At 56.3% G+C, this 13,694-nt stretch overlaps 1 protein-coding gene across 1 annotated transcript in view; it reads left to right on the top strand.

The window, feature by feature from the left end:
• Positions 1 to 13,682, top strand: part of FBN3 (fibrillin 3) — a gene marked incomplete at its 5' end in the record, with an annotated part of 112,827 nt that extends 99,145 nt beyond the window's left edge. The window contains 22 exon segments of the mRNA XM_026865267.1: positions 179 to 304; positions 783 to 908; positions 1,129 to 1,245; positions 1,513 to 1,641; positions 2,252 to 2,371; positions 2,738 to 2,863; positions 2,949 to 3,101; positions 3,538 to 3,603; positions 3,879 to 4,004; positions 4,249 to 4,368; positions 4,828 to 4,950; positions 5,230 to 5,361; positions 5,967 to 6,092; positions 6,335 to 6,541; positions 6,797 to 6,922; positions 8,056 to 8,178; positions 8,829 to 8,945; positions 9,204 to 9,332; positions 9,938 to 10,057; positions 10,525 to 10,756; positions 11,291 to 11,459; positions 12,253 to 13,682. Coding sequence (XP_026721068.1) covers positions 179 to 304; positions 783 to 908; positions 1,129 to 1,245; positions 1,513 to 1,641; positions 2,252 to 2,371; positions 2,738 to 2,863; positions 2,949 to 3,101; positions 3,538 to 3,603; positions 3,879 to 4,004; positions 4,249 to 4,368; positions 4,828 to 4,950; positions 5,230 to 5,361; positions 5,967 to 6,092; positions 6,335 to 6,541; positions 6,797 to 6,922; positions 8,056 to 8,178; positions 8,829 to 8,945; positions 9,204 to 9,332; positions 9,938 to 10,057; positions 10,525 to 10,756; positions 11,291 to 11,459; positions 12,253 to 12,627 — 3,188 coding nt within the window.
• Positions 13,683 to 13,694: the final 12 nt, after the last annotated feature.

The following is a 13,694-nucleotide window of genomic DNA, read 5'->3' as shown; positions in this document are numbered from 1 at the left end:
AAAAAAAAAAAAAAAAAAAAAAAAAAAAAAAAAGTTGTAAACTGACCCTGATTGGAGCAAACCCAGGGTTAAAATTCAGTTGACTGCACTGAGCTGCTCCAGCCCTGCCAGGATGATGGTACCTGGTGAGGGCTCGTCACCCTGCACAGCCCAGGTTTGCCCTGCTCTCCTCCCACAGACATCGACGAGTGCAGCAGTGGGGAGAACCTCTGCCAGCGCAACGCCGACTGCATCAACATCCCGGGCAGTTACAGGTGCGAATGCTCAACTGGATACAAGCTGTCGCCTAGCGGAGCCTGCGTGGGTAAGATGGGAGCTCTTTGCTACCTATTCCAGAGACATGTGCTGACACCCCTGCCTAGGCTCTTCAGATGGTTGTGCAGACCCAAGGAAGGACGGGATGAAGGACTTGCCGGTCCCACGCATGGGTCTTTTGTCAAACCTGGGCACTGTGACCTGGCTGTGCTGTGGTTATGGGGTATCTGTACCTTTGGAACAGTTCCCAGGGACTGTGGGCTCCTGAGGGGTGAGAAAAGGTCACTGCGAAGTGAATGCAGCATTAGTCTGGAAACTCAGGCCACTTTCTCCAGCAAAATTTATTTATTTAGAGATGGCACAAATCTTATTCTCTGTGAAGCCACCTCTCAGAAAACAGAGCCCGTTCTGCCGCTCACAGACACAGCTGCCCACCAGCAAGTTGGGGTCTGAAAAAGGCTGGTGCCTCGGCTCTTCCCGTTTGGTCCATCCCTTCTCCTCACTAGTGCCACTTGGCTTTGTTTCAGGTCGCAACGAGTGCCAGGAGATCCCCAACGTCTGCAGCCACGGGGACTGCGTTGACACCGAGGGCAGCTACGTCTGCATCTGCCACAACGGCTTCAAGGCCACGGGGGAGCAGACCATGTGCATGGGTCAGTGTGGCTGCCGCAGCCCTGCCGTGAATCAGATATCAGGATGGACACGAGCTGGATAGTGCCAAGGACAGCCAAAGGCCACGGTGTCCTCTTGATCCCAGGCTGCCCCTGGAAGCCACAGGGGTCTTGTGGAGCTGCCTGGACCCTGTCTGCACACCCAAGACAGTGGCTCTCAGCTCACTCAGCCCCTGAGTCAGCTGCGACCTTCTCTCTGCAGATATTGATGAGTGTGACCGACAGCCCTGCGGAAACGGGACCTGCAAGAACACAGTTGGCTCCTACAACTGCCTCTGCTTCCCTGGCTTTGAGCTAACGCACAATAACGACTGCATGGGTGAGCTGCATGGGATCCTGGCCTCAGGGATTGCTGCCTGGAGTCAACGTGGCAGCAGCTCAGGGACACGGGGCGTCACACAGGGACATACAGGGTGTCAGCTCTGGGCGTCACCGGGCAACGGCTGTAGAAGTGACCTCTGGGTGTCACCTGGCGGTGACCGTAGGGGTGGTTGTGTGTCAGAGGTGTAGGGCTGGCTAAGGCAGCACGCTGACACTCATGCTGTGCATATCTCCTCCTGTTGTGCTTATCCTTTCCCTCCCACAGACATTGATGAGTGTTCATCCCTGGTGGGGCAGGTGTGTCGAAACGGCCAGTGCATCAACAGCATCGGCTCCTTCCAGTGCCTGTGCCAAGAGGGGTATGACCGGACCCCTGATGGGAAGAACTGTGTAGGTGAGTGGGCAGCAGGCTGGCCCTCCTCAGCAGGTTTGAGCTGTGTGTTGGTGTGGCTGGCACTGTGCAGTGCTATGAGACGTGGTCCCCAAGCTGGTCCCATCAGAAACAACTGAGCAGTGGACTGTCCAAAGCCACTCACAAGGTCCCAAGTCCCCTGGAGCCAAAGGCACGGAGAGCTGGACTGGGCCCCCCTCTGCCTGCATCTCCCTTCCAGCAGAGCAGGGAACAGTCAAGCCAGTCCCTTTCCATGTGCTGAGGCCTGCAGGCAGTGAGGAGAAATGTGGTCCTGTCCGTGCCCCTTGAGCGTGCAGAGTTGTACCAGGGATGCCTTGGGAACTATCTTGCAGGCAGGGGCTGTGGGAGAAGACAGGCATGTTGTGCTCTGGTTACTTGTGTCCCCCACTGCCTCCTGCAGCACCAGGTCCTGCAGGGCTGAGTCCATACTGCCAGGGTACACGAGGTAGAACGCCCTGGAAAATGTTTTATCTGCTTCTCTTGCATCTTTTGCGCAAAGCATGGTGCAGCTGCAGGAAGGACCTGGGTCTGCACCCGAGTCCTCCAAGCTGAGCACAGACACTATCACTGGTTATTTTTCCCTCCTCTGCAGACATCAACGAGTGTGTGAGCCTGCCTGGGACCTGCTCCCCGGGCACCTGCCAGAACCTGGAGGGCTCCTTCCGCTGCATCTGCCCCCCCGGGTACGAGGTGCAGAACGACAACTGCATCGGTAATGTTGGCTCCCTGCCTCCTCCTTTTCCAGCACAGCATGTGGCCACCTTGGACTATTCCCAGAACAACCATATGCTTCCTGAGTGGGCTGGGGCGTGCATCACCACCCCCAAATATCTTCCTGAAAGCAATTGGGCACAGAGCAAGGCAAGGCCTGCTCCCATGGTGGAGGAGGCTCAGTGGTTTTGCTATGCCCTGGCCTCTTCGTTGTCCCATTTGCCCTGGGGGTGGGTTAAGGGTTAGGGCTGGGGTGATGTTCTGCAGGCACCAGAGCTCCCCAGACATCACAGCTTCAGCTGGTTTTAATGCAGTGAGGCAAGGAGTGACCTTTGGCTGCTCTGTAATACATCCCTGGTGTTCTCAGATATCAACGAGTGTGAAGAGGAGCCCAACATCTGCCTTTTTGGGACATGCACCAATACCCCTGGCAGCTTCCAGTGTGTCTGCCCTCCAGGCTTTGTGCTGTCTGATAACGGCCGAAGGTGCTTCGGTGAGTGCAGCTCATCGCGGTGGGGAGGGGGGCATGACCACCCTGGATGTCTGCGATGACCGGTGCGTTTCCCCATCTCCTACAGATACTCGCCAGAGCTTCTGCTTCACTCGCTTTGACAACGGAAAGTGCTCCGTCCCCAAGGCCTTCAACACCACCAAGGCTCGGTGTTGCTGCAGCAAGATGCCAGGAGAAGGCTGGGGAGACCCGTGTGAGCTCTGCCCGCAGGAGGGGAACGGTAGGTGTGCTGGGACCCAGCTCCACCGGAGAGATGTCTGCAAGTGTCTCTGAAATGAGTAGAGTGTGGGGAAGGGGTGCAGGTCAGGCAAGGCAACCAGCCACGCGAGTGTCCAGCAAAGTGGGCTCCTCCATCTGGAGAACAACCCTTACTGGGCTGCTGTATTCCCTGGGTCTCCAGCCAACCACAGCCAGGCTTATTTCTGCTTTGGATCTGCTCTCAGTTCTCTGCAGGGCTTTAAATAAGGCGAAAGTATCTCAGAGCCTCCAGATCCAAGGCAAGCGCTGGTGTTTTCCAGCCAGCTGGGGTTTTGTGGCCTCCCATGAGCACTGAGCTGTCAAGCTCTCAGTCACGCTCTAGAAGCCTCCAAAGCACATTTCAGCTTCTGTGAGTAGAAGCATTTGTAAACATATCTCACGTTTCTACTTTCTTCCAGTTGCCTTCCAGGAGCTGTGCCCATATGGCCATGGAGCCATCCCGGGCCCAGGTGACACCCGAGAAGGTAAGGTCTGATCTAAGGATGAGAAGAAATTTGGTTTGGGGTGGGGGGTATTGCCTAGAAGCAACCAGGCCTAGGGTATCTGCAGAGTAGGGTTGAACGCCAGTGGCAGGAGGGGAGGGACATAGGACTGGGTGCCCTCCCAAGCTCACGGTCTCCTGCTCACCAAAGGCTCTGGAGAGGCGTTATCTGGGATTGCAGGTTGGTCCTGAGAGGATGGGGATAAGTTTCTGGCTGTGTGCTGACATGAAGGTTCATGGCCTTGGTTTCCCTTCTAGATGTTAATGAATGTTCAGAGAACCTGGGTGTCTGCATAAACGGGGCCTGCATTAACACCGATGGGTCCTTCCGCTGCGAGTGCCCCTTTGGGTACAACCTGGACTACACAGGAGTCAACTGCGTGGGTAAGGGTCTGCACGGGGAGCACCTGCTCCCTCTTGCTTTTATCCTCCTTACGTCAGAGGCTACGAGCATGTGTCTCGTGTTTGTGTGTGGAGAGAAGGAACTTGCTTCTCCTCTGCCCCTTTGCACTTTACCCCTGGCTCTTGGCGTTGCTGGGCTTGTTTGAATGCTCTGGCTGCCAGAAAAGACCAGCCTACACCTTTCCTATCTAACTCATCCACCTGACGTGGTCCTGGCTTCCTCCAGATACCGATGAGTGCTCCATCGGCAACCCCTGTGGGAACGGCACCTGCACCAACGTGGTGGGAGGCTTCGAGTGCGCCTGTGACGAGGGCTTTGAGCCGGGTCCCATGATGACATGTGAAGGTAATGCTGCTGTGGGACAATCCCGTCACCCCCATGGCGAACTGGGCTCTGTGTGTGGTGCCACTGGGTCACTGCTGGGTGAGCCACGAGTCAGGTCAGCCTCCAGTGGACAGTGTGGAAAAGCTGGCTGGGGCTCCTCTCCACATGAGTGTGTACATCAGCGCTGGTCCCCTTCGGCTTCCTCTGAGGTTGGAGCCCTGGGGGGGGCCTGGAGACCTGCCTAAATGCAGGAGCTGCCTCACCAAGGAGACCGGACCCTGTCCCCGTCAGAGATGCTGAGACAGCCCGTGTCTGTCCCTCTGCAACTGAAGACCATGACAGGAAGCCTTGGTGGAATAACTTCTCATGACATGAATGCATGGTGGGAGGGAATGTGTCCTGGGGAGGCCCACGATAGCTACTGCCCAGCTGAGTCTGCTGGGAGCAGAGTCAAGCTCTCTCCTCTCTCCTGCCTCCCAGACATCAACGAATGCTCACTGAATCCCCTGCTCTGTGCCTTCCGCTGCATCAACACCTTCGGCTCCTACGAGTGCACCTGCCCATCTGGATACGCCCTCCGAGAAGACAGAAGAATGTGCAGAGGTAAAATCCCCCTCTGCACCCATCGGGGGAGCTCCCACACTCTCCCCAGGCCCCTGCACTTAGCCGGTCTCTGATGCTGCACAGAGAGAAGTCAGGACTTCTGAGCTGGCATCTCTGGGCTTGGGCTCACTCTCACCTGCCTTGGGGTCTCTGCTGTGTGGCAGCCAGCCCGGGCCGAGGCCGCAGGGACTGGCAGAGCAGTGCGGATGTCAGCACTCAGTTCCTAGTTGCCCCCTCAGTGCTGCTGAGCTGGCGGGTTGACTGTGGTCTCGGTTGCAGATCTGGATGAGTGTGCAGAGGGCCTGCACGACTGTGAGTCTCGAGGGATGCTCTGCAAGAATCTCATCGGCACCTTCATGTGCATCTGCCCACCAGGAATGCAACGCAGGCCCGATGGAGAGGGCTGCACAGGTACCAGGGACCAGGCTGGGAGGGATTCCCAGTGGGGCTGGAGACCATCCTCTTCTAGGCATTGTCCATGTAGCTTTATTTTATGTCCCTCTGTCAAACAGCTCCTCCCCAGGGTTTCCCATGTTTCAGAACTTCCCGTATGGCTTATTAGATGCCTACACACACAAAACCTCTGTTCATCTCTGGACCCATGGGTCTACACAGTTCCAGCACAGGGTGACACAGCACTATGCCGTGTGTCCCTTTTGTTGAGTCGTTCCATGCCTGTGTCAAGATGCTTTTGCACTGGGCTGCTTTCAGCAGGGCCAGCACGGGACAGCCCAGACCTACACAGTATTAGGCACAGCAGGAATGTGGAGTGAGCCCAGACCTACTCCTAGCTCAGCAGCTTGGCCACTTGCAGGTGGAGAATGTGCAAACCGGCCACCCTGCTTCGGGAGAGGTCCAGAGCAGGTGGATGTGTTTCTCAGCGGCCTAAGTGTGTGGAAATGGTCCTCAAGGACTGTGTGATGGCGTTTCAAACTGAGGAGTAGCATGAGGACTCATGGAAAGCTGAAATGTGTCCTGTGCCTCACTGCAGCTCTTTGTGGTTCCTTCCTTCCTAGATGAGAACGAGTGTCGCACCAAGCCTGGAATCTGCCCCAACGGCCGCTGCATCAACACGGTGGGAAGTTACCGCTGTGACTGCAACGAAGGGTTTGAAGTCAGCCCCTCTGGCACAGAGTGTATTGGTAATGACTGAGTCCTGATGGGTCTTGAGCAGCCTCTCCTTACTGCAGATGATGCTTCTCAGGTGGTTCAGGGTTTCTGAGTGGAAAGGTTGTTGAGGCATCACCTTTGCATTGAGCATTATCCAAACCACGCTACCCTCCATGCTGGAACTGGGACAGGCTGGACAGGCTGCTCGGTTATCCCTGGTGCTGACACCGATTCAGATCCTGAACTTGTATCTCCACTCTCTCTCTCTCTCCAGACACTCGCCAAGGATTCTGCTTCACGGAAGTACTGCAAACCATGTGCCAGATGTCCTCCACCAACCGCAACCTGGTCACCAAATCGGAGTGTTGCTGCAACAGTGGGCGCAGCTGGGGCCCCCAGTGTGAGCTCTGCCCCCTTCCTGGAACCGCCCAGTACAAGAAAATGTGTCCTCATGGGCCAGGGTACTCCACTGATGGGAGAGGTGAGCTGGGGCCCAAATCACCTTCAGTGCTGAGGGGAGGTGTGGGTACAGGCAGAATTCCCCTGGAAACTGGCTGGGACAGACCTACACGGTGCCTGGAGGAGACGAGAAACCTCTGCGACATTATCTTACAGCTCCCTGAATGTAGCCTCTGGCTCCCTGGCAGAGTCTGAGCTGCCCTGGCACAGTGCTGGCACAGGAGCATGGGGCCAGAGGCAGCACTGGCACTAACGGATCCTTCCCTCCCTCCCGCAGACATCGACGAGTGCAAGGTACTGCCCAACCTCTGCAGGAACGGGCAGTGCATCAACAGCATCGGCTCCTTCCGCTGCCACTGCAGGCTGGGCTACACCGCCGATATCACCGGCACAGCCTGTGTGGGTGAGTTGGGAGAAGGAAACTCATGTCTCTGCACAGCTCTTGGCCTTGGCAGACTTCCACACCTACTTTTCAGGTGCGAAGGGAGGGTCCTGTAACCCCCACCTGGGAGCTGCCCTCACCTCTGGCCATACCATCCTGTGTATCTGGAGCAGGGCTCTGGATGCTTTGTCCTGTTGCGTGGCCCTCTGCACGTCACAGCTGCCACTTCGTGGTGTTTAACTCCTTCTCTTCTCCCTGTGACCCCGGGAGTCACAGGGACTGGCAGGGAGTGTGATCCAGAGGTGAAAGTCTGTGAGCAGCCAAACCTCTCGTTGACAGCTGGCAGCTGGTTCTAGCCAGCCGGAGTGCCACGTTGGGAATCCAGATGTTGACATAAAAGGCACCCCTGGGATCACAGCTGCGGGCATCTGGGGAAATACCGAAGGGGCTGAGGATGTGCTGTACTTCCAGTATTGAGATGGTGTTCAGGACCGTGCCAGCAGTTGTGTGTCCTAGACACGGAGTGGGAAAACGTCTCGCAGAAACCAGGCTCTGTGCTTAGGAGAGCAGATAAGCCCTTGAGCACCAGGACAGGATTCCTCTCTAAACATCCTTGCCCTTTCTCCAGCTTTGTGCCCTCCAGCCTGGCTCAAAGTTATGCTCTTTGTCAGAGCCATGGCTGCTGCTTCCTGCTGGGCAGAGATGACCAAGCTCCAGAAGTACAAGGGCTGGCCCCATCCCTGATGTTCCCAGCTCTCAGGAGGAGCATCTACCCTTCTCTTCAGCTAGGAAGGGGCTGGGAAAGATGTCCCTCAGACCCCCCAGGTCACACAACATCCCATGTCTGAGCAGGGAGGTTGATTCAGTTCTTTTCCTGCAGGAGATGTCCCAGGTTTGTTGTGATGGTTCAAACTGAGGTGCTCCCTCAAAGCCCTTGTTCCTGCTCACCTGCTTCCTGCAGAGTGGAAAAGATGCATTTACCTGGGGCAGGGCATGCCAGGATCCATCTGACACTTTGTTATGTGGGGCTGTGAAACCTGGGGTCACCTTGTGTTCAGGAGCCCCTTGGTAGACTGAATGGTCCAAGGGGTGGTGGGGGCCCAGGCCAAAAGCACAACCTGGGAAGGCTGATGTGTCTTGTCTCTCGAGTCTAGATTTGGATGAGTGTAACCAGTCCCCTAAACCATGTAACTTCATCTGCAAGAACACCGAAGGCAGCTACCAGTGCTCCTGCCCCCGAGGGTACATTCTGCAAGAAGACGGGAAGATCTGCAAAGGTATTCACCCAGGAGGAGGCAGAGCCCAGGAGGAGGCAGCCGCCTCATCTCTGGCAGCAGGGGGGGATGGCAAGAGCCGATTAACATGGGACAGAAGAGTCAGGTCCTTCTGTTCAGCCACAGGACAAGGCTAGACATGGAAAAAGGTGCCATGCTGGACTTTCACGGACATGCATTAAGGTCTCATCCTTCCACAGACGCTCTAGACCTGTCTCATTAGGAAAAAAAAATCCTCCTTGCCCTTTCCTACAGACTGCACAGCGTACCCCAGGCTGTGCTGAGCTCAGGGGCCTTGAACCTGCATGGCTCCTCCTGGGTGGGGGGTGCTCCCTGCCCACCTCTCGCAGTGCTGATGCGTCAGGCTGTGAGGAGAGTGGCCTAAGAATCTGGGAGAGCCCAGGATTTGTGGATTACAGGAGAAAAATCTCTGCATCCCCTGTGCATGAGGCTGAGGTGGGAGAGGCTCCCTGGACTTGTTGTTCTTGTGTAAGAATTTGGTGGGTGCTGTTCCTGAGGCGGGTCCCTGTCAGGTCCTGGTCTGTCCAGGAGCACTCTGCGTCACCGTGTACATCCAGGTTTCACAGACCCAGCCCACAAAGACAGCTCAGTAAAATAAACCGAGACACGTGTTCTTGTGCTTGTTGCTTTAGATTTGGATGAATGTTCCACCAAGCAGCACAACTGCCAGTTCCTCTGTGTGAACATTATCGGAGGATTCAACTGCAAATGCCCCCCAGGCTTCACTCAGCACCACTCGTCCTGCATCGGTGAGTAGAGGCATCCCCTGCTCTGCTATGGAGCACCAGCAAGGTCCGCATGGGTGAGCTTTAAGCTTTAAGCCCAGGAGAGTCTCTCCAGCCCCCCAGCCCTGGCTCCAGAGCAGTTCCCCTCTCCAGTCAGCCCGGGGTTGTGCAGCTGACTTGTCTGTCTGGGCCAAGCTCCACGATGCAAGGTAGCTCTCTGCGAAGCTGCACACAGCCACATCCTTGGGGGTGGACTTACAAGCAGCCGCCGGTGTTTTGCAGACAATAATGAGTGCACAGCGCAGCCCTCTCTGTGTGGAGCCAAAGGACAGTGTCTGAACACGCCAGGCAGCTACAACTGCGAGTGCCAGAAAGGATTCTCCCTGGACAGCTCTGGTGTCAACTGTGAAGGTGGGTCTGTGTCTCTGGGGCTTTGACAGACACCCGTTCCATGTTCACTCAGTCTCTAAGGCAGCTCGGCCCAGCCAAGAAGGGACTACTCCTTACTGTGGGGCACCAGAAACCCACACGGGAAGCCCTGGTGCAAAGGAGAGGTCAGTGCCTGACCTGCTTGGACAAACACTGGCACTTGGACAAGGAGGTGAAGGTCTCAGTGCTGCAACCGTAGCAGCCAAGGAAAGGAATGGTCCTGTATCTCATCAGGGGAGATCTCATACCTGCCAAAACCCACTGCGTGTTGTGCTAAAGAAAAGCCCATCTTCAGCACAGGCAGCCTGAAGCAGAGCAGATCTGATAACGGTCCAGGCCAGACCTTAAATCAAAAACCATCCAAGCAGGGGCTGCAAGGGGATGTATGTGTGTCTGGGGGCTGACGGTGTTACTCAATTCCAAGCTGCAGAGACATAATTAGGCAGAAGAACGTCCCACCTGCATGAGCACCCTCGAGGATGCTGGCTGGCAGGCAGGCACCACGTGCACATGGTCCCTGTGCACCCAGCGCTGCCCACAAGACAGGGAGGAGTTGTCTCACCACCACCTGTGTTCCGTTGCTGCAGATGTGGACGAGTGTGATGGAAACCATCGGTGCCAGCATGGCTGCCAGAACGTGCTGGGAGGCTACCGCTGCGGCTGTCCCCAGGGCTACGTGCAACACTACCAGTGGAACCAGTGTGTGGGTGAGTGTGGGATGGGGGGTTGAGGGCAGCTGAGCCCCGAGTCCTTCTCCAGCCACCCCTGGCCACCTCTGACACTGGATTCTGGGTTCATCTCTGCCAACCCAGCACTGATCTTCCTGCTCTGCCTCAGAGACAGATCGTGCCTGTGCCCAGAGACAGTGCCCCTGCCCTGCCCCAGGTTCTCTCTGCAACGGGCAGCGTCAGGAGGCTGCTCTGCAGAGCGATGAGCTCCCGCTGTTCCTGACACCAGCAGCTCCCTGCATTGCAGGAGGATAAAAAACTCAAGGCAGTCCTTCAGGGGCCCGCATGGGATAAGGTCTCACGGGCAGGCAGGAGAAGGGAGCCTGCTGCCAGCTCAGCAATGGCCACGGGCAGGTTTCCGTGGCCATGCGGGGTGGGGAGAACCGGCACCACAGGAGCTCCCCTTCCACTGAGTTTCTGACCAGTTCTGCTTCCTCTGGGTGCAGATGAAAACGAGTGCTCCAGCCCGACTGCCTGCGGCTCTGCCTCCTGCTACAACACTCTGGGAAGTTTCAAGTGCGTCTGCCCGTCTGGCTTTGATTTTGACCAAGCCTTTGGTGGGTGCCAGGATGTGGATGAATGCTCAGCAGGCGGCAGCCCCTGCAGTTACGGCTGCTCCAACACGGACGGAGGTTACCTCTGCGGCTGTCCTGGAGGCTACTTCCGAGCAGGACAAGGGTAAGAGAGCAGCCAGCAGGGCCCCACAGGCACCTTGGATGTTCCTGGGGGATACTGCAGGCTGCCAAGTGCATGGTGCCCCCAGACATGCTCCATCACCACGCTTCTGCCCTCTGCCACCAGTGCAATTTGAAGGAGCCCCAGGAGCCAGTAAGCTCCATTCCCACATGAGTCCTCAGCTTCTCCATGCCAGGCTGTTCCTCACCCATCACAAGATCCTCATGCTAACGTGCCTCTCCTCTTCCATTTCACTAATCCAATGGTCATTGCAGCTGCTAGCACTGTAGCAGATGCTCTGCAGACCCATCTAGTCCAGGGTGCAGATAGATTAAACCTACTGGCCACATCTGAACAAGACAGATCTGTCTCAGGCATGTCCTGTGTACAAGCTATTCTGTACAAGCCATGTCCTAAACCCAGGCATGATCCTCCATGTGTCTCTGGGTGCCACGTGGAGGATCTCTGAGGGCAATGGTAAGATTTCCTTCTGGAAGCATGGATCTGAGCTGGGCCTCTCTGTTCTTCTGCCACCAGACACTGTATTTCTGGCTTGGGTTTTGGGAAAGGTTCCTACCTTCCTGCCCCCCAAGAAGAGGATGAAGACAACCTGCTCTCCCCTGAAACCTGCTACGAGTGCAAGATAAACGGCTACCCCAAGAGGGGTCGGCAGCGACGCAGTGTCAACGGCACTGAGAAGCACCAGGTATGAAATCCATGGCATCTGGGATGGGGTGGAGCAAGGCAAGAGCTGGGTCACTTGGGGGATAGCTGCCTGGAGCGGATCCCGTGCAGCGTGCCCGTTCCTGTGGGGCTGCCTTGGTCCAGGCAGAGAGAGCTGCTCCCTCTGTACCTGCCCGTGCAGGGTGCTGGGGTGTTTGTGGACACCACTGAGTCCCGCAGTCCTGCAGAGATGGAAGGTCTTTTGCAGTGCATTAGAGGAGGTCAGGACAGTCTTCAGTGGCACACACTTGTGTGGTTTGGCCACGGATGTCTGGAGGTACATGTGACCAAGAAATAAAGCACACGTCTCCTTGCAAGGGGAGGTGACGGGGGAGCAGCTCCCTAGGGCCATAGAGGACTGTCAGCACTTACTGTCTGACTCCACGCTGGACCTGTCACTACAAATACAGGTTATCCCTTGGAGGGAACTTCTGGCTTCTATCCAAGGCTCCCCCAAGAAGTTCACAGGCCTGGGCAGGACAGATTGGTCTGGGAGGTCATTATGGGCCCTTCAGGCCTTGGGAAGAAAGTGCCTCTGAAGCTATTGGTTCTTCCCCTGAGGGTGAGGGCTGTGTCCTGGCTGGTTCAGTCTCAGAGACACAAACAGGGTACCAAGGAACACCTGGAGGAAAGCAAGGACCATAGAAGGTGTAGCTACTTCTCAGAGCTGCTCTGTGGTGGCTCATGGGGCAGAACTCCTCTAAATCAAGTCCTCCTTCACCTGGCCATGAGTTTTTCTTGGTATCTCTAAGTAACATGCCTGGTTCCTTTTGAAGGATCACACCGTGAACTTGGCCAGCATGGATGTGGATGCTCCTCTGTCCATGATGCTGAACCTCTCTGACCTGGCTCACAAGGAGCACATCCTGGAGCTCCTGCCAGCTGTGGAGCCCCTGGAGAACCGTGTGCGGTACCTGATCTCCCACGGGAATGAGGATGGCTACTTCCGCATCCACCAAAAAGAGGGGCTCAGCTACCTGCACCTCGGCCGCAAGAAAATAGTGCCTGGCACCTACCTGCTGGAAATCGTGAGCGTGCCCCTGTACCGCAAGAGGGAACTGCAGAAACTAGAGGCCAAGAACCACCTCAACTACTTAGCAGGGGAGCTGGGCCAAGCACTGAGGATGAAGCTCCAGCTCCAGCTCTACTAACAGCCATGAGATCCACCCACCCAACCGACAGTACAGTCCTTAGCCTTGCCATCCACACCTGGAAACAACTGCCTCCTCTCTCGCTGCACCCCCTGCCACCGCCTCCCCCCCTGCACTGCACAACTGATGGGAAATGTCCCTCTGGGCTCAGCACTCCCCTTGGCCATGCAGGGATGCTCCGCTTCATGGGGTGCTTGAGTCAAAACCAAGCCACACCGCAAAAGAGCTCATGAAAGCTTAGCCAAAGGTTCAAACCTTCTTAGCAGGGACTCCCTCCCTCTGCTCAGCTCTTGCCCTTCTCCTTTAACCAAGATACTGTTAGTCCGAGCTGGCAAGGGCAGTACCATGGGAAAGCTGCCTGTCCTTCATGGTCACAGGCCATATACCACCCCACAGCCCAGGAAATGTGAGGGGGGGTCTGAGGGCAGCTGTGGAAGGAGCTCTGGCACGGTGTGGTGTCAGTACATTTCCCAGCAGCTCTTGTTCCTCCTTTGCTTCTGCATTGTCATGATGGTGCTGCAGAAACCATCCCATACCTACACTGACTGTGCTCTGTCTTTCTCTGTCCTCTCCATGTCCTCTGGTCCTTTTGGGCTCCTCTGTCAAACAGAAAAGGTCACCTCTGGTTCAAGGGGCAGTTCAGGTTGCTAACGTCCCCTCAGGAAGCAGCCAGGCCACGGGACCACAGGCTTCTGTAGGGAACCTGGGGTTTTCACACGGCTGGACACGCGCGTGCCCTGCAAAGATTGGAGCTGGAAGGGCTTTTCCAGAGCTCCAGCAAGTCCAGGGGTTAAGGTGTCCTCCTGTAAATGAGGAGGAGCTCTGGGGAAAGGCAAATAATTGCATTGTTGAATGCAGTTGTTGAACGGACAAACTAAACCGGCAGGAAAAAAATGTCATGAGTCTGGTAGAGAGCATTTGGCTGCTTCCCATGCCAGAGGGGATGGAGGGCTTGGCAGGACGCATGTGGCATGCTGCAGGGGCAGATTTCCTGGCCACCACCCATATGAGTGTTTGAAAAACCCTGTGAAAAGTTTCCCACCAGCAGGAGCAAGATGGGGATGGGA

This window comes from Athene cunicularia (assembly GCF_003259725.1).
Source record: "Athene cunicularia isolate RWA chromosome 28 unlocalized genomic scaffold, athCun1 chr28_part3, whole genome shotgun sequence".
Lineage (NCBI taxonomy): Eukaryota > Metazoa > Chordata > Aves > Strigiformes > Strigidae > Athene > Athene cunicularia.
Note: the sequence above shows the minus strand (reverse complement) of the source record. Positions and strands in the feature narration are given on the sequence as shown.